The 25,124-nt window shown below is 35.3% G+C and overlaps 1 protein-coding gene across 5 annotated transcripts in view; it reads left to right on the top strand.

Annotated features, from left to right (window-relative positions):
- The window catches only part of LOC135098060 (calcium-dependent secretion activator-like), a 316,893-nt gene that overhangs the window by 191,926 nt on the left and 99,843 nt on the right, over positions 1-25,124 (top strand). For 4 of the 5 annotated variants that reach the window (XM_064000265.1, XM_064000266.1, XM_064000264.1 and 1 more), the window contains one exon: positions 18,642-18,798. In XM_064000265.1, the coding sequence (XP_063856335.1) occupies positions 18,642-18,798 (157 nt within the window). Of the gene's footprint in view, positions 1-18,641; positions 18,799-20,000; positions 20,102-25,124 lie in introns of all 5 variants that reach the window. The other variant, XM_064000270.1, reaches the window with a different exon arrangement.

Below are 25,124 nucleotides of genomic sequence, written 5' to 3'. Positions count from 1 at the left end.
ACCAGTCTCTCTCTCTTCTTTCTCTTGTGTGTTCACAGGATAAAGTAAGTAATGTTTGGCTTATGTCTAGTTAATGATGTAGCTTCATAAAATGCATGATTAAGCTTGATTGCACTACTTCTCTCATTGTGATGCATTTCAAAAGTAAGGGCATATGCTTAATTATCCAAAATTTTATTGAAACATCCAGCAGGACTCATAGGTTCCATTAGATGATTTAGTAGTAGGGAACACAACATGAGAAATGGGCTACACTGTAGCAAATAGAAAACTTATTGTTTAAAGTTTTTATTCAAGTGACTGACAAATGATTAAATAATCTTCATGTCTTGAAGGTGAGTTATTTTATGAAAGCATCATCTATTGCTGTTCTAGATATTTTAAAAATGAGATTGCTAGTGGTAGCAGAATTATTCATATCTAATCAATAAAAATTATTTTGTTATTTATTGGGAAGCATTTCAGTATTTATTTATTTTTTTATTTATTTATTTTTTTATTTTTCCATATTCTAAAGCTGTATTGTTCAGTATGCACAAGTAAAGTGCATCACTCCATCTTGGTTTCCTAAATTGCTTTGGATTTCATTATCTGCTTCCTGTGGCAAGCTGCTGTTTATTATTATTATCTATTATTATTTCTCTTTTCATTATAAGTGTGTCTGATGGCAAACACTTTACAGTGATATACAAAAAATATTGTTTGTTAGTAATTGAAGATACTTTTTATTTTACTTTTTTACCTTAACAGAAACACTGTACACTTATGACCAGAGCCTCTTGAGATGGGATGGGACCATAAGTATAAATTAAATAAACATCTATAACAAGCTGCATTATTCACAAGCTAAACTTTTCCTTTGTTTTTGCTAGTAATGGGGTTGCACAGTGAATAATGATACTGCTTTGAAGGCCTTGGGTCAGGTTTAGCTTGTGTTTGAATCCTACCAGAGACAGGTAACACTGAGCCTACATACGCTGTTAGTCCATCTTTCCATGCTTGGTTGTCAGAGGAGAAAATTAAGTAACATAGGATAGTTGATGAATTACCCATCATGGAGCATAATTACAGTCAATGAATGCTGATCTTGCATTGCGGCAGCACATGCTATTCAGGGAGTATTTTGTGCTTAAGGCCTCTTACCAAGCATAAAAAATATGCTGGGACAAATTGGCTTTTGGCATATCAAGTGCATTCTTCCCCCTCACTCATGTTTATATTAACAATGACCAGTATTAAGCAGGTTACCAGTGTTAGTGTTCATTTTGTCTTTGGTGAAACATGACTGGCTCTGTTCTCTGGATGAAACACTTGCTGTAGTGTTTGTAGTGATGAGTGCGAGGCAAAAAAGTAATGCTGATGTCATTCAATCATAGATCTTTGGATTTCAGGCTTGAATGTGTCAATATAGCAAAGCATGTGAAATTTCTAGAACCTTGTATGAAAATTTGTCATGGGAGGCAGTGAGGAACTGTCTTTACATAACTGTAATGGTGGCATCCCTTTATCTTTACCCCACAGCTTCTAGCTTCTCTACAAAAGTATTTGGACTCTAATCTAACTCTTACAGCATGCCAGCTAAAGGGAAGCAGTGAGGATGCCGATGCTATGGCTATGAAGATACAATTCTTCACTGCCTCCCTTGACAAATTTTCATGTGAGTTTCTGAAAGTTTCGTGTGTTCTAATTCATGTATCGACACCATTCAAGCTTGATGTATAAAAATGGGGGACAGAGGGACTTTTGAACTGTAGCATCTATTGTATGCTGATCTTAACTTCCTATAAAAATTTCATGGCAAAAGATTGAGTCATAAAGATTTTTTCCCAAAAAAATTATCAGCACCTTAATAAGCACAAGATGAGACAGAGTCTGGAAAGAGAAGTATATGTACATTTAAGAGAATTAATAGCAGTCTTGATTGCCATGTCCCTCACAGAGATTCAGGAAATAGACTTCTCCATAGTTCACTTTCAGACAGTATGACTGGTTCACTGTATAAATAGACAAGGTTCCTCTTGGTCCAGAACTTTTTGGGGATTTTCTTAACAAATGTTTAATCTATGTCTAAAGAGAAACTGTCAACATACTGTTTCCCACCTTTCAAGAAATAAGAACCTTTGGGTGAACATCTTATCTCACAACAATCCCTTGGTAGTCAAGTAGGTTCTTTCAAGGACAATTTTCAACCAGTTGGTATTTAAAGTAGACAAGATAGATCTGTATGTATCAACACTGGAAGTTACTCTAGCTGGAGGTACAGATGGAATCACAAAAAGCTGGAATAAGTGAAAATCATTCAACTGTTTTCCCTTTTCTTCCAAACTCACTGATTGAAGTTGTCATCCATCTGAGCAGTTATCAGGGAAAAGTAATGTTAACAGCTTCTCTTTGGAAGACCCAGATTTTTTTTTTTTTATGTAAGAGGGATATTGGTAATGGATAATACCAATTTGAAAAAAAAAGGACCACATGAGTGTCAGTTCCCAAAGGAAAATCAAATGTGATTATCAAATAGTGGAGGATAAGTGTCTTCAAACCTCCCTCTTGAAAGAGAAGCAGGCACGAAGTTCCAGAATTTACCAGAGAAAGAGATGAATGATTAAAAATACTGGTTAACTCTTGCATTAGAGAGGTGGACAGAATATGGGTGAGAGAAAATAGAAATAGAAAATAGAAAGGGGATGCATGCAATTAGCAAGGTCAGAAGAACAGTTAGCATGAAAAATAGCAGTAGAAGATAGCAAGAGATGCATGATTGTGACAATGAGAGAGAGACTAAAGACAGTCAGTTAGAGGAGAGGAGTTGATAAGATTAAATGCTTTTGATTTCACCCTGTCTAAAAGAATGGTATGAATGGAATGCCCACCCCTCTCCCCCCCTCCACTCTCCCCCCTGCAATACATGTGAAGTGTACTCCATACATGGACAGATAAGGTCCCTGTACAGAGTTGGCAGCTGGGTGATGAGAAAAAACTGGCAGTGATAACTCAGAATGCTTATCTTCATAGAAGCTGTTTTAGCCAGAGATGAGCTGTGAAATTTCCAGTTTAGATTATAAGCAAAGGACAGACTGAGGACATCCAATGTAAAAGAGGGGGACATGAGTATTACTGAAAAATTTGATGCATTGAACAATACTAAGTTCACTCTGCCCCAATCAGAAATTTTAGAGAGATCTGAAGTCACAGTAATTATGTTGTTACAAGTGGAGTGCTATTTCTCTGCTTATGCACCAAGTCATCATATTGATATATCATAACAACACTCACACTACTATTTTGAACAGGGTGGAATCAAAAGCACTTCATCTTATCAACTCCTCTCCTCTACCTGACTATCTTCATCCTCTCTTTGCCACAAGGTTGCATCTCTTGCTATCTTCTATTGCTACTTTCACATTAACTGGTCTTCTGATCTTACTAACTGCATCCCACTACTTCTCCCATGGCCTTACTGCATAAGATTTTCAACTCTCTCATCCCTATTCTGTCCAACTTTTATGCAATAGTTAACCAGTATTCTCATTCACCACATTTTACTGGTAAACTTTGGAAATCCCTGTCTGTTTCTGTATTTCCCCTTAGCTATGGCTGGAATCACAGAAAGCTGGAATAAGGGAAAGTCATTCAACTCAAGAGGAAGGTTTTAAGACATTTCTCTTCTAGTTCTGAATAATCCATTTGACTCTTTCCATTAGGGATTTTGGTATTTTATTGTGCTTTTTCTTCTTTTTTGTTGCTCTTGCTTAGAGTCCCTCTTGCATAAAATGCATAAAAATAGTACAAGTCTAAGGATAATCTTTGCCATAGTATTCATGAGTTAGCCAGCATATCCTTTAAGGTAGGAAATCATGTTCCATTATCAATAGGCATATATTTGAGACACCATAGTGACACTGTGTACAATGGTCAATACAGTGGTCAGACAAACACTTCTGATTTTTAATTACATGAAGTTTAGTCAAACAAGCAAATTTCGGGGTGGGCTAGGATAGCTTAGGTAAAGTTACCTAACTCAGTTAAACCCATGCAAACTTAACCCAACTTTTTTTTCTACCCATAAAAAAGCTGGAACAACTAATCATCATGTGATCACAGTTTTTAATCAGGCTAAGTGTGTGTGTGTGTGTGTGTGTGTGTGTGTGTGTGTGTGTGTGTGTGTGTGTGTGTGTGTGTGTGTGTGTGTATTTACCTAGTTGTATTTACCTAGTTGTGGTTTATGGGAGGGGAGTAATCTCATAGTATCCTGTCTCTGTATCTATCTAGTTTGGTCTTAAAAGTACTGACAATTTTGTCATTTACAACGTCTTCACTGAGTTCATTCCATTTGTTCACAAGTGTGTGTGTGTGTGTGTGTGTGTGTGTGTGTGTGTGTGTGTGTCTGTGTGTGTGTGTGTGTGTGTGTGTGTGTGTGTGTAAAGCTTGTCTAACAAATAATACTGCTTTGTTGTTTTTAGGCTTATAGAATTAGGCTTGTATTGCTTTCAAAGCTTCTATATAAGATTTTTTTTCTTTTTAAATAAGGAAGGCAGGGTGATCTGTGAAGCTAATCCCTTTTCTGTTAAAAAGATTAAATCTAATTTCATCAAGCACAAAATTTGCATTGCATGACAAGTCTTTCTTTCTAATAGGGGAGAGCTGATTATATATATATATATATATATATATATATATATATATATATATATATATATATATATATATATATATATATATATATATATATATATATATATATATATATATATATATATATATATATATATATGATAGATAGATAGATACATACATACATACTTGTGCATACATACATACATAAATCTGTTTTTTATATTAGTTGTGGTAAGTCTCTTCCAATTATCCACTACTGTACTACGTACTTTAATCAGTTTGTGCCCATATCTTTTGTAAGTCTATAATTTTTTACTTAAATCTATTGTAATGAGTCTTAGCATGCTCATTGTCCCACCTGTTAGGTTAAATTCTTTTACCTGGTTAAAGACTTAGATTGTCCTACATGAGATATCATTCCAATTAATGCTAATTTGGTTATTTTGACCTATCTTTGTTCAGTGTTTCTACTTTTGAATAAGTATTTGGCATTTAATACTGACTTGCAAGTCTATATATCCACATCAGTATAATTTAGATACAGCCAGATTTAAGCCAAATATTGTCACAAGAGAGCAAGAGTGAAATACAGTAGTTTTTCTATTGTCCAAAATTGTCTCAGGTATCAATTATAGTGTGAGGAACTAAATAAAGCGTCAGAAATCCTTCAGCAGGATTCATATTGTCTACAATAGGGACTCATTTAGTCATGCCTATAGGGAAGGTCAATAGCACATCTTAATGAAATGCTAATCATATTCATCATATTGATTGAATGGAGGAGGTTGCATATAGAATCTGCAACCTGCATGCTTCTGAGTCACAGCCACTGTTTGCAACCTCATGTTCTCATCTTAATCACAGTTACCTTCCCTATATGCAATCCCATAGGAATCTAATATGATTGAACAAATGAGATCATTTGAATTTTAGAACAAATAAGAACATTTGCATTTTTTAGTGATAATTAAAGAAGTAATCCACAGGTGATTAGGCATACACTGTTGGAAAAAGAAAATTACTTTATCCATGAAACTTTTTTACTTGTGTTCTGCTTATCATAGTTATTGCCTTGTATCTTATATGCTTACTGTGTTGTTCAGTGTTGTCTGATTATTGTTGTTGTCATGTAATTTTATTCTTACCATTGCAGTGCTATTTTTGTGCTTATGCACCAAGCCATCATATTAGTATATCACAACAACATCAGTATGATTCAGAGACAATGAGTTTGCCACTGTAAATAAAATCCAGCATGAGTGCACTCATAATTATTTTTTACAAAATACACAGAATTCATTAATGAGCTAAGTCACTGAATCACTGGCAGGACATTGGACATGCGAAAACTTCTCCCAGATACATGTTCTGCAGGTTTCAATTGTTGATTTTTCTGCACGCTTACACATTTTTTTTTTTATTAATAAATTTTGCAAATACCTTTAACACTCAGGTTAAGTATGTATGAGGTATTAGAAAAAAATACCAATGAGACAGCAAGCATCTTCTCCATGGAAATAATTTTTACATACATGTTCAGTAAACATCTGATATGAATGGAGTAAGACAATGACATGATAAATATATGTACTGAGAAATGCATTTTTACATAGTCTAAGTTGTTCCTTTTATCCTTTCTTTTATCCTTTCTTTTATCCTTTCTTACATGAGTCAAATACAAGCTTTCCTGAATGAGAATGCACATGTGATTTGCACCCAGCCACAAAGTTTAATTTTATTAATTGTTCTAACTGGCAACTTCACACACCCAGTGAGATAGTTATAGCATTATTTTTCCACATCAAACATTTGACAGAGAGATGTGATAGATGGAAATGTTGAATGACAACTTCATATGTATATGTTTTATAGAAAATCCAAATTATATATTGTCCTTCATAATACCATCTTTATACATGCATGTTTCCATATAGCCCTTCTTTAATACTCTTAGAAGCAATATAATTGAAAGAAGTAGAACATACCTTTAAATACTGTTCCATGGTTTCAACAAGGCGTGGATATTTCAGAATCCTTAGTCTTGTTAGTAGAAACCTGATGTTTAATTTGACTGGTTTTGGACTGAATAACATATATTATTCACTATAACCTCCACAAATGCAAAAACCTGTATCCAAGAAAAATTTCTATATTTCCAAAGAGTGGCCAATAGCTCAGTGCTGCAGCTTATACTTGCTCATCCTTCTTCACTGACATTGACAGAAGTAGCTTTTTTTTACTTTAAGACAGTGATGACCATGAAATGTCTGCCATGTTGTTATGAGCAATCTGATGACATTGCTGCTTCCTATGGCTGCTGTATCCAGCATTACTTTTACTATTCTTTCACCAAGTATGTTGATTCATATGACATTCAGTGGATTAACCACTCTAGCTGGGTGCAACAAGAAAAAGAAAAATATATATTTACAGTAGCAAGTGAAGCCTACATATGATCTTTCCACTTTAGTTTTGGTTCATTGGTCAATGATCAGCATGCTCATACCCATAGAAGATATACACAAATACAGTGCACCAATAAACAGGCTGCATAATAAGTTTACAAGGAAACAATCAAAGTAGTTATTGCAACATGTATCAAGTCATTAACTACAGTAACCCTTGGAAAATTTGTGATTTATTGATTTTTTATGAACAATTTCTTATCATACATGGCTAGAAAAAGCAGATTTATCATAATCATGCATGTCATATTCACATTTAATGTTTTTTTTTTCTTTTTTTTTACTGGGGAAAACATTATTGAGCTGAACTTAGGTTGGGTTCTTATGAACCATGAATAGAGCATGCACTGCAATATAATATTAAATCATAGTGTGGTACAATTCTAAAGAAAATAAGAATATGGTTCATTATTATGCTATGCTTTTATATGATATGATGCAGCAGAAATGTAATGTTAGCCTTACTAAACAGTGGCATCAGCCACAGTTGTGGATATTTCTTTACTCTCCCACGGATCTTGGATGAAGTCAGTAGGATGGTAATAGCAATCATTTTACAATTAACTTGACCTGAAAATTTTTATCTGGAGACCCACAGCCATATTCTTAAGCACACCTTTCTCCTTTTAAAAGAAAAACCTGCTCACACTCACAAATATGGTTGATAGCTGTGAGGTTCTGTGTTTACACATTTTTATTCGAATATTGTGTTAAAGTGTGTTGGTGTGACACCTTGAAATATGAATTATGCAATGCCATTCCCTAAAAGAAATAGAAAGAGGGATGGCCAATTTAGTTTTTGATGACTCTTGATACTTCTCTGTTGAAACAGTTTCAAGTCTTACAAAGAAGAAAAAACAGGAACAGGAAAAAGAATTCCAGAGATACCAGCAAAAGAGAGAAAGAGTAAAAATATTGGTTAATTCTTGTATTAGAAATATAGACTGAATAAGGGTGAGAGGATGTAGCAAGCCTTGTGCAGCATAGCTGCAAGAGTGAAGGAGGTATGCAGTTGCACCAGGCAAATTTCTCTCCAACATGTTGGACATTTGGGTGATATCACAAACCCAACAAGATTGGCATCACACAGGGACTAGACTGTTGTGTTGATGCCATATCATTCCAACAACAACAAACCCCTAGCTAGCATCTATTTAGCCACTTCACCATGAATAAGGATATTGAGATACTGGAAGATTGTTCTCCTTCATTGCACTTAATAAAAGATATGTTGCAACTGTAGAAGCTACAGAAGAGACAGTGGGTGCATCCTTGGTTAGCAAAAAGTCTATCTGTCTCCACTGGTTCATATTTGCCTGAGTTTCCTTGAATAACTCATGACAGTGATCCCATAGCATAAGAAAATCCCTCACTAGCTGAATTAATTTGTGCTGAGCTTGCACACTCCAGCAAAACTTCAATGTACAATGTTCAATGTACAGGAAGGAGATAGTTAAGTATAACTAAAGAAGAGGGAGAGTTGTGTTGGAGGATGTTTAATGAAGAAACAAAGGTACAGTCAGGTCAATGCTAATGCAAGGATTTGGTTCTGCTACTGACCCACATCAGATGCGATTCACATTAGAGTTTTAATGATGAGAGTAACAGCACAAAATTATCATGGTTCTGACATGGCAGAGACAGGTCCCTCAAAAATTAAAACAGAATATATTCAACCTATAACATTCAAGTTTTTTATGCATACTGTATAACTAAAGGTAATAAATACTTAGAAGTTCACAAAATATCGAAAGGATAATGAATAAAATTCTGTATAATACAGTAACAATCATCAAAAAACCATGCTGAGCCAATGTTTACCTTCACAGCTAATAAAGGCTCAGTGTTGATATCACTGTGGATGGGGGTGGCAGCAGCAGCACCTGCAGCCTGTCCTTCTTCTCACTAAACATGCATCACTGTGTATGGCAGCAGCAGCAGCAGCAGCAGCTTGCCCTTCTAACTAAACTCACATTATTGTGTATTGCAGCAGCAACTGCATCATCCCATCCTTCTCACTAAACCCACATCATAAGTAAGCATTTTTTAGTATTTTTAAATCCCAGAATTTTGCATTTCTCAAGTGTTTATGCACTAAAGAGGGGGAAAGAGAGGCTTTTGTCACATTATATTGCAAAAACACACAAACAAATGAGACATGTCACACCACTATAGTGCCGCTGCATCAACCACAGACTTTTGTGTCATGCTGCACTGTTGCACCACTGTGTCATACCAGATGTGAGAACAAAACACAGATTCACACAGTTCTAGATGCTGTGGTATTGTACTGCAGCATTGCTGTTTCACGCCATATGTGAGAACAAAACACATATTCAGACAGTTCTAGATGCCATGGTATTGTACTGCAGCATCGCTGTGACACACCATATGTGAGAACGAAACACATATTCACACAGCTCTAGATGCTGTGGTATTGTAATGCAGCATCACTGTATCACACCATATGTGAGAACAAAACATATATTCACACAGTTCTAGATACCATGGTATTGTACTGCTGTACTGTTGTGTCACACCATATGTGAGGACAGTACCATTCCACTGCACCTCTGCATCATGCTGAATGTGAGAACAAAACACATTCAAAAAGTTCTAGTTACCATGGCACTGGACTGCCACACTGCTGTGTCATGCTGGATGTGAGAACAAAACACACTTACACACTTCTAGATGCCATGGTGCTGCATGACTGTATTGCTGCATCATGCCATAAGTAAAGACAAAATACACTCACATGGCTCTAGGCCATGTGGCTGGAATGAATAAGCATTTTTCAGTGTTGTCAATACCCATATTTTTGTGATACTTGAATTAAGCAGTATGCATCAGGAAGAAAGCAAGCATTAAACTCTAGAGGGTACTGTATGATAATATCTCTGTATGTCTGGATAGGGACTACCTCAGGTTCTCTCCAGAGAAGCTCAGCATTGAAGAAAATAAAACTTCATGTGTCCATGGTATAGGAGAAATTGAAACATTGAAAATTTATTTAAATGATGGGAGGAAGCTGTGTATTAGCAAAACCCCCAAATTATCTTTGGGTCTGATGATCCTTATGGTCCCAACATCTGAGGGACTGTCGCTCTATTATGATCAGTAGATTTTATCTTGTCATGAGATAAATGTTTCAGTATTTCTATGGAGTGTCTAGATGGGGACATTGCAATATTTTTATCAAAGGAATCAATAAACAATCAATAAGCTCTCCCCAGTCCTGGTGGACTTCCCACTGCATGAAATGTTTTATCACACAGTAGAATACTGTGTGAGGTCCTTTGTTTGAAATTGGTATACTGTCAGTGAAACTGAACTCATGAAAAGTAACTCCACTTCAAGAATGAATTTTTATCTTGTTTAATATTGTGACTGATAAACCTGTTCTGCTTACTTACCATTCATACCATACTTACCATACCATACCATCCATACCATATTCATAACAGTAATGTAAATATCTAAACAAAATTTATCATAAGTGTTCATCCATTTAGATCCCCCTTTGCATAATAATTCCAATTTTTTGTTTCAGTCTGTTTCTGATTGTTTTCATTCATAAGGGAAACGCATAAGCTTGATATGTTGCAGCCACTAAAAATTACTATAAAACAATCATGTCACATATAGTGTTGAGTGTAAATAAAAATGAGGTGATGAATATTATCTTGCTCTCTATGACATCACATACATTGCTTATGAGCCACCTACAATGGGACTCATTTCAGTCTTCATTCAACCTTGTGTCTAATAACCATAATGGATGTAAAGCTGACAAAAATATTTTGTTATGGATAGTGAACAAGCAGTCACTAGCATAATAGAAAGAATGGCAAATGCTAATCATGCTCTTGTTACATCAGTGCTGTTGATAAAAGGGGCCACTGAGCTACTGTCAGAAGTTGCTATGCATCACTGTAGCATGGAGATAAATCAGTAATAAAAAGGTATATTTCATGTAAAATGCCACCCACTTGATATATTTACATACTGGCAACTGTCAACAAAGCTGCCACACCTTTTACCCTTGGTCTCAGGTTTGATAACCTAACATAGTGTATTATGTGGATGTTAGAATTACTTACTTGATGCTTACTTTCAGTGAAAGTTGCAGCTTACAGAGTTTGTGCTTGAGGAAATTAAATTCATGAGCTCACTAAGTTAGCTTTCACTCATACTTGATAAAAAAAAAAAAGTAGCTACAGCATTGGTAAAACATTTCTTTTTCATGAATAACAGTCTAAGGAATATGGCTGTATTTTTAATATAATACTGCTTTTTAAGAATTATGGGTAGTCTAAAGATAGTAAAAACTGAAATATGTTGTCTGAGATATTGAGATCTCTGGAACTCAGTCTCATAGATTTTTAAGGAACTACTGTACAATATCTTTTATTGGTTAGTAACATATGCTCTAATCAGTATATTCAGTACTGTTCTCTCATGATTAAGCTATATTATTTGTATAAACTTAATCAACTGTGTCATCCAGCATCCCTGTCAAACTTCAAATCAAACTTGAACTCACTACCTGTCAACATCCCTGACCTACAAAACATTGCTTATGTAACTATTAGCAAATACCATCATATACTAACATTTTATTTCATATTATAAATTACTTGTGTAGTATAATTTACTAACCATAAGGATGCAGAACACATGTGTATGTTTATAGGCAGCTTAGATGACAATGGCATCTGAATGAACATTAGAATATTGAAAAAGTGCACAAAACAATTTCCTCTGTATGATTAAACTGATGAATGAATATGTGAATAGTAGTCACATTAGCTGTTGATGTACATCAGAAATTTGGAGGATTCTCCAAGTTGATTTTTTTTCCACTAGGAAGAGAACATAATAAATAAGCCTTGCTAATTGCATTTGTCCCATGAATGGAAAGGACAGTATGGCTAAAAGCTCCACCACCTATAAGAAAAGTGGTAGATGGGCATATCCATCTGAAAGTAAGGAGCATAAGCCTTTTGGTTATAAGGTAGAAGGCTGTCATAGTTCTTAGACTTGCTAAGATGACTGGTATGGTCTCAGTGCCACTTCCTATTGCATGGATGTCAGTCAGTATCTACTCAGTTATAGCTACTGCAGCATAGAGAGATGTGGCTCTAGCATTACTCAGAATTTGTACTTGACATACTGTTTAAAAAAGAATAGAAAAGTGTAATTGTAAAAGCAATTCCAGATATAAATGGGGGCTAGTTCAGGAGTTAGAGGTGTGTGGATGTACGCTTTGTGAAAATCATAATGAATAAATGGGTCTTATTCATGGAAAACTGGTATGGGCCTTTGAAAGGGAGAGAAGTATGTTCAAATAAACTTTAATTGTTGGTAGCAAAAAAAAATGAGAAAATAAAATAAATACTGTACTTCAAGTGAGAAGGATAAATGCTCAAATTATTATTTGAAAAGTTAAACTTGGGCAAAATAATTCTGATACTTGTATGCATATGCCTTGCTGATTGGCCTAACTAAGATTATGAGTTTTTTGATGAGATGATATTTCTGTTTATTAGTGTAGGCTAAATGAGTAGTACTCTTATGCTTCTCAGTAAAATATATATATATATATATATATATATATATATATATATATATATATATATATATATATATATATATATATATATATATATATATATGCATATGGAAGAAATAATGGACAAGTTATTGGAGAGAATAAAAACATTGGAGGCACACCAGAAGAAGACAGGTAATGAATTGGTGACTATTACAGCAAAGTTGATTGAGATGGAAGATAAAAATGAGAAGTTAAAGGTGGAAAATGACTGTTTAAAGAAACAAATAAAGGAAAAAGTAGAAACTGTTCAGAAAGGAAATGAGGAAATGAAGGGAAGTGTAAAAGGATGTGGAAATGAGACAAAATAAATGGTTAAATGAATATAAATTTGAAGAAGAATCACTAAAGAAAATAATACAACAACAAGAAAATGAGAAACAAAACCTGAGACAAAAAGTGGTAAATGTTAATAAAGAAGAGAAAAATTAGTGAGAGACACTAGAAAAATATAAATAAGCAATTGTATTTGGTTTTTAAATAGTAGGTAAGCAGAATTCAAAGAGAGGAAAAGGAAAAGAAAATGTTGAATAAGTTACTGAAGAAAGTGATGGGTGAAGACAGTCAGGTAGTAAACCAAGTGGAAAAGTTCCATAGAATTGGGAAATATGAAGAAAAAAAATGAGACCCATAAGAATAAGGTTTGCAACATAGGTACAAGTAGAAGTAATTAATGGGTCTTGGAGGTTGTCTGGAGATGAAGAATATAAGAATGTGTGGATAAACAGGGATATGTATGAGACTGAAAGATTGAAGCAAAAGGAGCTAGTAAATGAGGCTAAATAAAAAAAGGAACAACAAACAGAGGAGAAGAAAAAAATTTCTGGAGAGTAAGAGATATAAGAATAGAGAAATGGTACATCAGACAGTAAGGTAGTGTTATACTAGTGTAAATAGATTAATGTCAACTAAAATGGAATTAAATGAGTTGTTAAGCAGACTGCACTAGATGTTGTATTATGTGAGACAAAATGAAAAAATGAATGGGGAACTCCTGACATTGGTGATGATAAATATGATTTATGGATGAAAAATAGAAGTGACAAGGGAGGAGGTGGAGTGACAATTTTGACTAAAAAATGTGACAAAGTGGAGAAGGTAATAAAAAGTGAAGACAAGTCTGAAATTCTACAAGTGATGATTAGAAGTGAAAATGGAAGGATAATGAATTATGTAGGAGTGTATGTGCCACTTATGACCAATGCTTGGTGAAAAGAAGAGCATAAAGAGATGTTGGTAGATGTGCTAAAAGGTCTTGAAAAGATAGTGATGGAAAGTAATCATATAGTTATTGTTGGTGATTTTAATTGTAAGAAGATAAATTGGGAGACACTGACAACTACTGGAAGTGAGAGATCATGGAGTAATAGACTATTGAACTGGGCAGTGGAAAACTTGATGACTCAGTGGGTTGATTGTGATACCAGATTTAGTAGAAGAGATAAACCATCAAGACTTGATTTAGTATTTACCAAGGACATGGAAATTATTGAAACAGTACACTATGAAACCCCTCTTGGTAAAAGTGATCATGTGTTCATGGAATCTAATTTGAAAAATGAAAATGTAATCATTGATGAAAATTACAAGGTAAAAAAATTTAAATATAGTAAAGCTGACTTTGGAAAAATTAAGAAAGTACTTTGTTGCAGTGGACTGGAAAGACTTTGAAGATGCAGAAGATACCTGGGAAAAATGGGATGAATTGATAAGGATATGTAATTCTTCTGTGGTGAAATTTGTACCTAAAGGAGGAACGAGATGTAGAAAGGGTAAAGAATGGTTCAATACAAAATGCAAAGAGACTAGAAATCATAAATTAAATGTTTGGAATAAATGGAAGAAGAGGAAAACTGAGAGCAGATGGGAAGAATATATTGATGCTAGAAACAAGTACATTGAGATAATAAGAATGGAGAGAAGAAAGTATGATAGAGATATAATAGATAAGTGTATAAATGAACCCAAACTATTCTTTAGACATATTAATGAGAAGATGAAGCAGAAGGAAGGTGTATCAAGATTGGAAGTTGAAGGAAAAATCTATGATGATGCACAGGACATGGCAGAGGTTATGAACAATAGTTTCAGATTGGTATTTACTGTGGAAAGGAGAGTTTGATGCTGGAAGGGATAAGTTGGTGAGGAATATACTAAGTACAGTCCCAGTCAGTTATGAAGAAATATTTAAGATGATGGAAGAACTTGAAATAAATAAAGCAACTGGTCCAGATGGAGTATCAAACTGGATATCGAAGGAATGTAGAGAACAACTGGCTGATAAAATTCACAGTCTAGTGGTGACATCACTATCACAGGGAAGAGTACCAAAAGATTGGAAGAGACCAAATATTACATCAATATACAAAGGAGGAAATAAGGAAAATCCACTAAATTATAGATCAGTGTCCTTGACTAGTGTTATAGGAAAATTATGTGAAAGAACAATAAAGGAAAGACGGATGGAACACTTGGAAAGAGATAAAATTGTCAATTTGGTTTTAGGAGGGGAAGATCATGCTCCATGAACTTATTGTCCTTTTATTCAAGCGTAGTCGATATTACGCAGGAGAGAGACAAATGGGTGGATGGTGTCCACTTAGACTTGAAGAAGGCATTTGACAAAGTACCACACTGAAGATTGCTACGGAAGATTAAAAATTATGGGAAAAATGAAGGAAGACTGCTGGAGTGGATGGAGGATTATCTGGATGATAGAGAGATGAGAACAGTAATACAAGACCAAAATTCATCTTGGCTGAAAGTAACTGTTGGTGTCCCATAGGGGTCAGTGTTGGGACCGATAATGTTTGTAATATATGTGAATGGCATCAATGAAGAAATAGATAGTTATATCAACTTATTTGCAGATGATGCTAAGCTGATGAGAAGGGTAGAAAATGTAAATGACTATGGTACTGCAAGATGATTTCAATAAGATAAATAGATGGAGTAAATCTTGGCATTGGAGTTCAGTTTAAGTAAATGTAAAGTAATGGAGTTTGGTAAGAGTAAGAAAAGAATACAATATCATTATGAGATGGAAGGTGTGAAATTAAAGAAGTCAAAAAAGGAAGTGGATTTGGGAGTAACAGTTACTGAAAATTTGACTCTGGACAGACACATTGATAAAATTAGTGGAGAGATGATGAATTTGTTTTAATAAGTAAGAATGTCATTCTCATATTTGAATAAAGAAATGATAAAAATGTTGTTGATTTCCATGATAAGACCAAGATTTTGATATGCAGCAGTGGTGTGGTCTCCTCATACAAAGAGGAATATTATAAAATTAGAAAGAGTACAAAGAGCAGTCACTAAGATCATTCCAGAGTTAAGTAAATCACTATGAAGAGAGATTAAGAATGTTGGAAATTCCTACCCTTGAAAATAGGAGAGAGAGAGAGAGAGAGAGAGAGAGAGAGAGAGAGAGAGAGAGAGAGAGAGAGAGAGAGAGAGAGAGAGAGAGAGAGAGGAGATTTAGTAAACATCTATAGAATAACAAATGGTATGGAAAATGTGGACAAAAAATGTTTTATAAATTTAGACACAGAGTACAGGAAAACACAATAAGAAGCTGAAGAAAGTTAACTGTAGAAGAGACATTAAGAAGTATAGTTTTCATCACAGAAGTGTGAACAAATGGAATGAACTCAGTGAAGACATCGTAAATGCCAAAACTGTCGTTGCTTTTAAGACCAAACTAGATAGATATGGAGACAGGATACTATGAGATTACTCCCCTCCCATAAACCACAACTAGGTAAAATACAAAGAAAAAAAATAAAGAAAGAAAAAAGAGAAGTGTGGATGTTCAAGTGACACCAAGAAATACAGCTTCCTGTATTGAACTATTGAAATCTGGAATGATTTGAGGTGGTTGTGGCAAACAGTGTACACATATTTAAAGAAAACTGGATAAATATGGATATGAAGACTGGCCAGAATGAGCTTTGGCTCATGCTCTGTACAATACAACTAGGTAAATACACACACACACACACACACACAGAAACTATTCAAGGGTAGTCAATATTGTGCAGGAGAGAGAGAGATGGGTGGATGGTGTCTACTTAGACTTGAAAGACTTGAAGAAAGTGTTTGATAAAGTACCACACCGAAGACTGCTATGGAAGATAAAAATTTATTGAAAAATTGGAGGAAGACTGCTGGAGTGGATGGAGGATTATCTGGATGATAGAGAGATGAGAACAGTAATACAAGACCAAAATTCATCTTGGCTGAAAGTAACTGTTGGTGTCCCATAGGGGTCAGTGTTGGGACCGATAATGTTTGTAATATATGTGAATGGCATCAATGAAGAAATAGATAGTTATATCAACTTATTTGCAGATGATGCTAAGCTGATGAGAAGGGTAGAAAATGTAAATGACTGTATGGTACTGCAAGATGATTTCAGTAAGATAAATAGATGGAGTAAATCTTGGCAAATGGAATTCAATTTAAATAAATGTAAAGTGATGGAGTTTGATAAGAGTAAGAAAATAATACAATATCATTATGAGATGGAAGGTGTGAAGTTAAAGAAGTCAAAAGAGGAAGTGGATTTGAGAGTAACAGTTACTGAAAATTTGACTCCAGACAGAAATATTGATAAAATTACTAGAGAGACAATGAATTTGTTAAAAAGAGTAAAAATGGCATTCTCATATTTGGATGAAGGAATGATAAAAAGTTGTTGAGTTCCATGATAAGGCCAAGATTGGAATATGTGGCAGTGGTGTGGTCTCCTCATACAAAAAGGAATACTGTAAAATTAGAAAGAGTACAAAGAGCAGTCACTAAGATGGTTCCGGAGTTGAGCAAGTCAGCCTATGAAGAGAGATTAAAAATGCTGGAAATTCCTACCCTTGAAAATAGGAGAGAGAGAGAGAGAGAGGAGATTTAATAAACACCTATAGAATGATAAATGGTATGGAAAATGTGGACAAAAAAAAAAGTTTTATAAATTTAGACACAGACTACAGAGGGACACAATAAGAAGCTGAAGAAAGTTGACTGTAGAAAAGACATCAAGAGGTGTAGTGAACAAATGGAATGAACTCAGTGAAGATGTTGTCAATGCTGTAACTATCCATGCTTTTAAGACCAAACTGGATAGATATAGAGACAGGATACTATGAGATTACTCCCCTCCCGTAAACCACAACTAGGTAAATACAACTAGGTAAACACACACACACACACACACACACACACACACACACACACACACACACACACACACACACACAACCTTAGACATGAGGAGGAAGGAAAGAGACTTAATTGTATTGTTCAGTATGATGAAAGGAGTGGAACAAATAGAGAGAAGACATAGTGTGGAATGAAAAAGACACAGGTAGATATGGAAGAAAGGTGGAAAGGATAATTTATAGGAGAGATATTAAGAAGCATAGAAGTACAGAAGCACAGAAATATAGAAGCCCGGAATGATTTAGATGAGAAAATAGTCCATACAAGGAACATTCATGAACAAGGAAAATTGGATAATATTAGATATGGAGACAGTACATTATAAGCATAGTTCTTTTTCTGTATATCACAACTAAGTCAATATACACACATGGAAGAGAGAGAGAGAGAGAGAGAGAGAGAGAGAGAGAAAGAGTATGAGGTGAAGAAAGTTTATTGCCCTAACATGGTAGAGATTGGCTGAATGGTGTGACTCTTGGTGAATTTCAGATAGCAACTGCTTCTCATTTTTATATAGGTTAATTGACAGATATTGATTATAAACCAGAGGAAAGCTTGCATTTATTTTACTTCATTTGCCTTCATTTTACTATTTACATTAAAAATGTTCTTTACTAAATTTTAAAAATTTCTTTGTCCATTCATATTTTTCATGCCTATACCTGTTTTTATTTGTATACAAGATGCTTAACTGTTCACCCAAGTTTAACTTTGAGACCTGTTATTTGCAGGCATTTGCATGGTTCAGTGACCTTTTAGTGGAGCATGCAGAGATCTTCTGGTCCCTGTTTGCTGTGGACATGGATCAAGTATTAGCAGAACAACCCCCTGATACCTGGGACTCCTTCCCACTCTTCCAGATACTAAATGACTACCTAAGAACAGATGGTAAGTTTTCCTGTGTTTGGACTCAGATTAAAGGAAACTTGATAGAATCAGTCTTGGACTCAGATTAAAGAAAACTTGATAGAATCAGTCTTGGACTCAGACTAAAGAAAACTTGATAGAATCAGTCTTGAGTATTATGAGTGCAAAATAATGGTGAGTAGAAAATGATTATAACATTATCAAGTGCATCTAAAGTTATAATATACATAGTGTATCTTAGTAGTCTGAAGGATACAATTTTTTCCAAGATATTAAATATCTCTGGCTGATGTCCATTGCAATCTTTGCAGTTGGAATAACTCCAATGAAGGAAAAGGAATGGATGGTGGGGGAAAGAGAGGCAATATAATATAATGAGATGGTTGTCATATGGAAAAGTTGCCTTATTTATTTATTTTTATTTATTAATTTGTTTATTTTGTTTAATTACTTATTATTCTTATTTGTTTTTTGTATTTAATGGAAACTGAGAAACACAGTTCTATGTAAATAGTCTTTCAAAACTGCTGCCTATTAAAATTTATTACAAGAATTGGCTCTTTATATATTTATTTATTCTTTTTTATTCACCCTATAGAGACTGTTATTCCTAAACAAATTTATGAATGTTGAAGGTCAGGAGGCAAATATGCACATCTTTAAATACTGCAAAATTAAATGCAGCAGTGTTATTTATTGATGATTTATATAAATTGATGTTTTCATATAAATTGTGAAATTGTAAAGGTAAAAGAAACTTATCTTTGATAATTCAAGTTATGATGCTCAAGATTTTGTATTGAGCTGGTTTTTAGTAGATCAGGGAAATTAAGTGGTTAAGAATGATATAAAGATTTAAAGAACAAAGCAGTAAATTGAAAGTAATAAACTATAGTAGTGGAGATCAACTAATGTGACCTGAAAATATAAACAAGTTGGTTTCTGTATTGCAGTTGAAGGAAAGAATAGGCAGAAAAATATGGCTGAGAAATTATACACATAAGGGTCGTTTTGAAAGTAATGATATCAGGCTTCATGTGTCTAAAACATGAATCATCAACATAAGATTAGCTGTCTTCAGAATTGCTTCATGCAATAATCATAGCATGCAATGCACTTTTTATCACCTACTAGTGATGGAAAGTTCTTTGCCATGTTAAAGACACCATCATAATGATAGCTTGAGTACTGGATGTAAAATGAAGAGTTTTTTTTCACCTCAGGGAATAAAAAGAAGCACACGAAGCCAGTTCCAGTGAATAGGGCGGAGGGCTTATCATTTCCACACCATGTCATCAAGAGTCTGCTGTGCAACTTGTGACTGGTGAGCTGGTGCATTGTCCTAATGCAGTATCCATCTTGTCTCATTTTTTGCTGACCTGAAGGCCTAATGGCCCTTTTTTGGATGAGATTATACTCTTTAATAATGGCACCAGTTTAGTCCAGTGTATTTGGGGATAGAGGATACCTTTTTCCAGTACCTTAAATCTTATGTAAAACCATTTTCTTGAAGAGTCATTGTTAGAGATCTTACCCCCGATTATGTATATTTCAATACCATCTCAGCTATGGAACTTGACTTGTTCATCAGTGTTCAGTAACATATGTATAGCACATCCAAGCCAGGTGGACAGAAATATGTTCCAAGTTGCAATGATGTACTGTTTGCAAGTAGAGAGATGGTGATTTTTCTCATTAGAAAATGATATCATGTACTTTCAAAACAACCCAAGTGCAAGCTTTTGTAATGCTTCTGTATGCAAGCCATTCAAATATATTCCAATAATAATGTGTAAATGCTCAGTAAAATCAAAGGGCAGTGTTATGGAAAACCCTACCCATCTGATATTTAGTAACCGATTCATTGGTTATATTGTATAGTAGTTTAGGTCCTCTTGGACTACACATTAATTGTCTTCAGTAATTGCGTTCAAAAGTCTACTGTAACTGAGGGAACTACGGGTTGGCAGCAACTATCAAATCTATGAGGCTGCCACTCCTTTTACCCACCCATGGAGAAGGGAATATAATATACATTAAATCAACTCTTCCTTGCAGAGAAAGAGTCACAACCCAAATGCCGGGGGGGGCACAATTAGGACAGAGGACAAACTGGGATGAGTCTTGTAATATTCTGTGGACAGCCTCCCACATAATGGGCCAAAGCCCACACCAAACAGAATATTATATCCTTCTGCACATGAATAGTCTATATGCAGTCCCCTGGAGGAATACAGACAGCCACACGCACACAGAATTATGAAGTCCTCTGGCTTCAGAGCTCCCAGCAGCAAGTTCTGAAAGCCAGTCACATTTAACATCACAAAAACATTAATGACACAAGTACACCACAACAGACAGGGCTGGGATGATTAGAGAACCAGACCCAGGCTCTCAACAAAACACAAACTACTGGGATGCCATGATGGAGAGGATGAGACTCATAGCCCACCACAATTTGACTGGCATAACACTCAGCCAGGCCTGTGACTGGTGCTTATCCTACCTAGCAAAGGCAGGGGCATACTGCTGCTAACACTCAGGCAATAGTTACTAATAATGGCCCTCTAACTTATCCCTCTGACTCATGTGCCAGTGCTCCATCATTCAAGCAAGCTATCTGTGTCCTTTCCTTATGTCAACAAGTGCCTGACTGAACAAGGACAATGGGATGCATCTTCCAGCCATTGCATGCTCCCTCAGATGCATGGGAGTGAGTCACATGACATAGGAAAAGGGGGCAGGTAACAGGGAAGGAACGAGGGAGGCCAGGGGTATGGCAGGTAACTGCCATACACTCAGTCACCCTCGCTTATGCTTACTCGTAAAGGACTACAGTCTTGCAAAAATTATTGTGCACTTATGGGAGGGACTGGGTGAAATTTAATGAGTTTGAGGGGAGAGACCAACCCTTCTATTATATTATAATTGAGCTCAATAGGAAGGGACAAAGTTGACAAAATTAATATAGGAAGAAAACTAGGAAGACATGTGAGTTTTTAAAGTAAACTTGGGAGTGCAGGCAGGTATTCATCATGCCTCTGGCATCTTCTGTCTTCCTCTCGCTCTTACTCTCTCTCTCTCTCTCTCTCTCTCTCTCTCTCTCTCTCTCTCTCTCTTAATCAGTTCCTAAATACTATTTGAAATCCGAAGTGTTTGAAAACCAAAACTATTTTCCCCTTAGGAATCAATATAAAATGCATTAATCCATTCCCAGACACCAGCCTACCATGTTCTTAGCAGCTTGTGACAGATGCTCCCATAGCCAAGATGGCAGCTTCACGTCTCCAGCTCACAAATGATTTATCTAGAAAGGATGTATTGAAAGAAGTTAGTGACACAGAACTCATCAGAAGATACTGTTTAGAGTTTAGACTGTGCAGATATTCTCTTTGTCACCAATCTAGTGAAGGAAGCCTTACAGAGGGACACAGAGAGGAGCAAGCCATTTACCACCAAAATGAAGGTGATCATAAGAGTTAGACATTTTGCTGTTTGGAAAAGCTACTGGAAAAATGCAGTTATGCAGTAGTGATGGCACTGGGGGTCACTGAGTGAGCCACAAGTGGGTCAGCAGTGGCAGCTCGTCAATAGGGACTGCGAGACTACAGCCCCCCCAGTGGATTTCTAGGATTCACGAAAATAATGTTAATTTATTTATGTTTGACTATCATTCACATGAAAACACCAATTCTCATATGTTTATATGAAAAAAACAAATACTGCAAAACAATGAGGAAGTACAGAAATGATTTACTATTTAATGATACGAAAGCCGGGAGAAATGGGGGGAGGCTTCCCGGGCGGAATGGCGAGTGTGGACTGCGGCCAGCGCAGTCTTGTCTCGGCCGTTGTTGTGGCTAGGTGAGTGTTATTGCGTCGGTCTTATTTTCAATCGTGTTTTTCAATTGGTCAGGGATGATTTTAAAATATTATTGATCAGTGATGGCTTGTGCTCAATCTTGATTATCATAGATGGTGTAAAATCACAGAAACATCGTATAAAATAGTATTTTTTTTCTTTTCCCAGGTAGGCCTAGCAGTATTTTGCAAAATGGCACAAGAAGCAAAGACAGTTTCTGCATTGAAAGAACTTGCACTTGCCATGATTTCAATAGAGAAGATTTCTATGAATAATATGCCAGGTTTAAATGAAAAAGTTATTGATCTGTTTGCACAAAACAGGAACAGGAGAATGGACTTCCTTTTCAAATAGACTAAGCCAGCACTAAGGAAGTCTAGCATTTACTGTTAGGATAAGACCTAAAGAATTAAATAATTATCTATCTATCTTTGTAATCTATCAATCAATGGTATGTTAAACAATAACAATAAAAGCATTTAAGATTTTATTTGTCTGAATGTGAGACAGCTCCCCCATCAGTAACAGCCACGAGCTGCCACTGTGGGTCAGGATTACTCCTGAATGCCAAAAACTATTTGTTTACATCAAGGTTTTTCAATGGGATCATTTACCTTATTTCAAAGATTGAACTACTGTCTTACACTTTATGCCTCTCCTCTAAATATAAAAAAAGGAAGTAAATATTTATAGAAATTATAAATTAGTAACAAACAGCAGCTTTTGCTATGCCTTTTGATATTTTAAATCAAATAACTTTTTGTTTGAGAACTGAATTATGGTACCACAACAGAAGCAATAATGAGTAAAAATATTTGTTCAAAACTGATTTGTTTGAAAAGGTTCCACTGTGTTAAATATATATATATATATATATATATATATATATATATATATATATATATATATATATATATATATATATATATATATATATATATATATATATATATATATATATATATATATATATATATATATAAGTACAAGGACAAAAACTGTTAAATATATATATATATATATATATATATATATATATATATATATATATATATATATATATATATATATATATATATATGGTAAGACTAGGACTAGGCGCGAAACTTGGGAGGGTACTGTATATATTTGTTCTGTTATCTCAAATTTATTCATGCAAATGTGCTCAGCTTCATTGTTTTCTTGTCTTCCTTACTTTGCTTTATTTCCTGCTTCAAATCTTTCATCTCCTTTTGGGTGAATTCAAGACTCATTACGTCCTTTACATTTATTTGGAGGGATTTCAATTTCTCATTAATTTGTTGAAATAGCAGCTCCATGGTGCCCAGGTAAGTCTGCTCCTGAGAAGACAGCAAGGCTTTCAACACTGACATATCCATGGTAGCTGCCAACAAATTAAACAATCATTGAATGAAGTAGTATAACTAGCGGAGAGGCCTAAAAATAAATCTGCTTATGAGCAAAGCCAGAGCAGGACAGAGAGAGAGAGATGTCATCGGCCTTTGTCAAGGTCACTTGCTGGCTGTTACACACCCACAATTAGTCTCTCAAACATGCAGTTGACTGTGTGTCAGCCAATTCTCTTGCATCTTAAGACCTAGGATGTTCATAAAATAAAGCAAGTATTCAATAATTTTGAAATATGCCATAATATGCAAACAGTTTTGTAAAATAAAACAAGTGTTTGATAGCTTTAAAGGGGTCATTACACCATAAATTTGGTAAACAGAGGTTGGTTATATGAACTGTATTTAAAAACATGTAACAAAAAAATTTTTGTTTTTTGGGGGACTGGAACATATTAATAGCATTTCAGTTAATTTCAGTGGGAAAAATTCATTAGACATACAAGCAAATTGAGTTACGAGTTCTATCACAGAACAAATTAAACTCACAAGTCAAGGTACCACTGTATATATATATATATATATATATATATATATATATATATATATATATATATATATATATACGAGGTGTGTCATTAAAGTTCCAGGACTGGTGCCACACAAGTTTTATTTCACATCCAGGCTACAAACTATAGGTTATCTCCTTCGAAGTAATCCCCCTGGCACCGCATGCACTTGTCCATCCTTCTCTGCCAGGCTTGCATGCACTGCTGGAAGGATTCTTGCGGGATGCTCCTCAGCTCCGTCGTCACGGCCTTTTTGATGTCGTCCGCATCATCAAAACGGGTCCCCTTCATGACCTCCTTGAGCTTGGGGAAGAGGAAGAAGTCGCACGGAGCGAGGTCAGGTGAGTAGGGCGGTTGCTCCAGCACGGCGATGTTCTTCTTGGCCAAGAACTCTCTGATGCTCAGGGCATTGTGAGCAGGCGCATTGTCGTGGTGAAGCAGCCACGAGTTGCCCTGCCACAACTCCCGCCTCTTCTCGCGCACTGCACGAAGCAGACGCCGCAGTACTTCTTTGTACACATGTTGGTTGACTGTCTGGCCCTGTGGCAAGAACTCGCAGTGGACGATGCC

The sequence above is a fragment of the Scylla paramamosain genome, unplaced genomic scaffold (assembly GCF_035594125.1).
Source record: "Scylla paramamosain isolate STU-SP2022 unplaced genomic scaffold, ASM3559412v1 Contig43, whole genome shotgun sequence".
In the NCBI taxonomy this organism is placed as follows: domain Eukaryota; kingdom Metazoa; phylum Arthropoda; class Malacostraca; order Decapoda; family Portunidae; genus Scylla; species Scylla paramamosain.
Note: the sequence above shows the minus strand (reverse complement) of the source record. Positions and strands in the feature narration are given on the sequence as shown.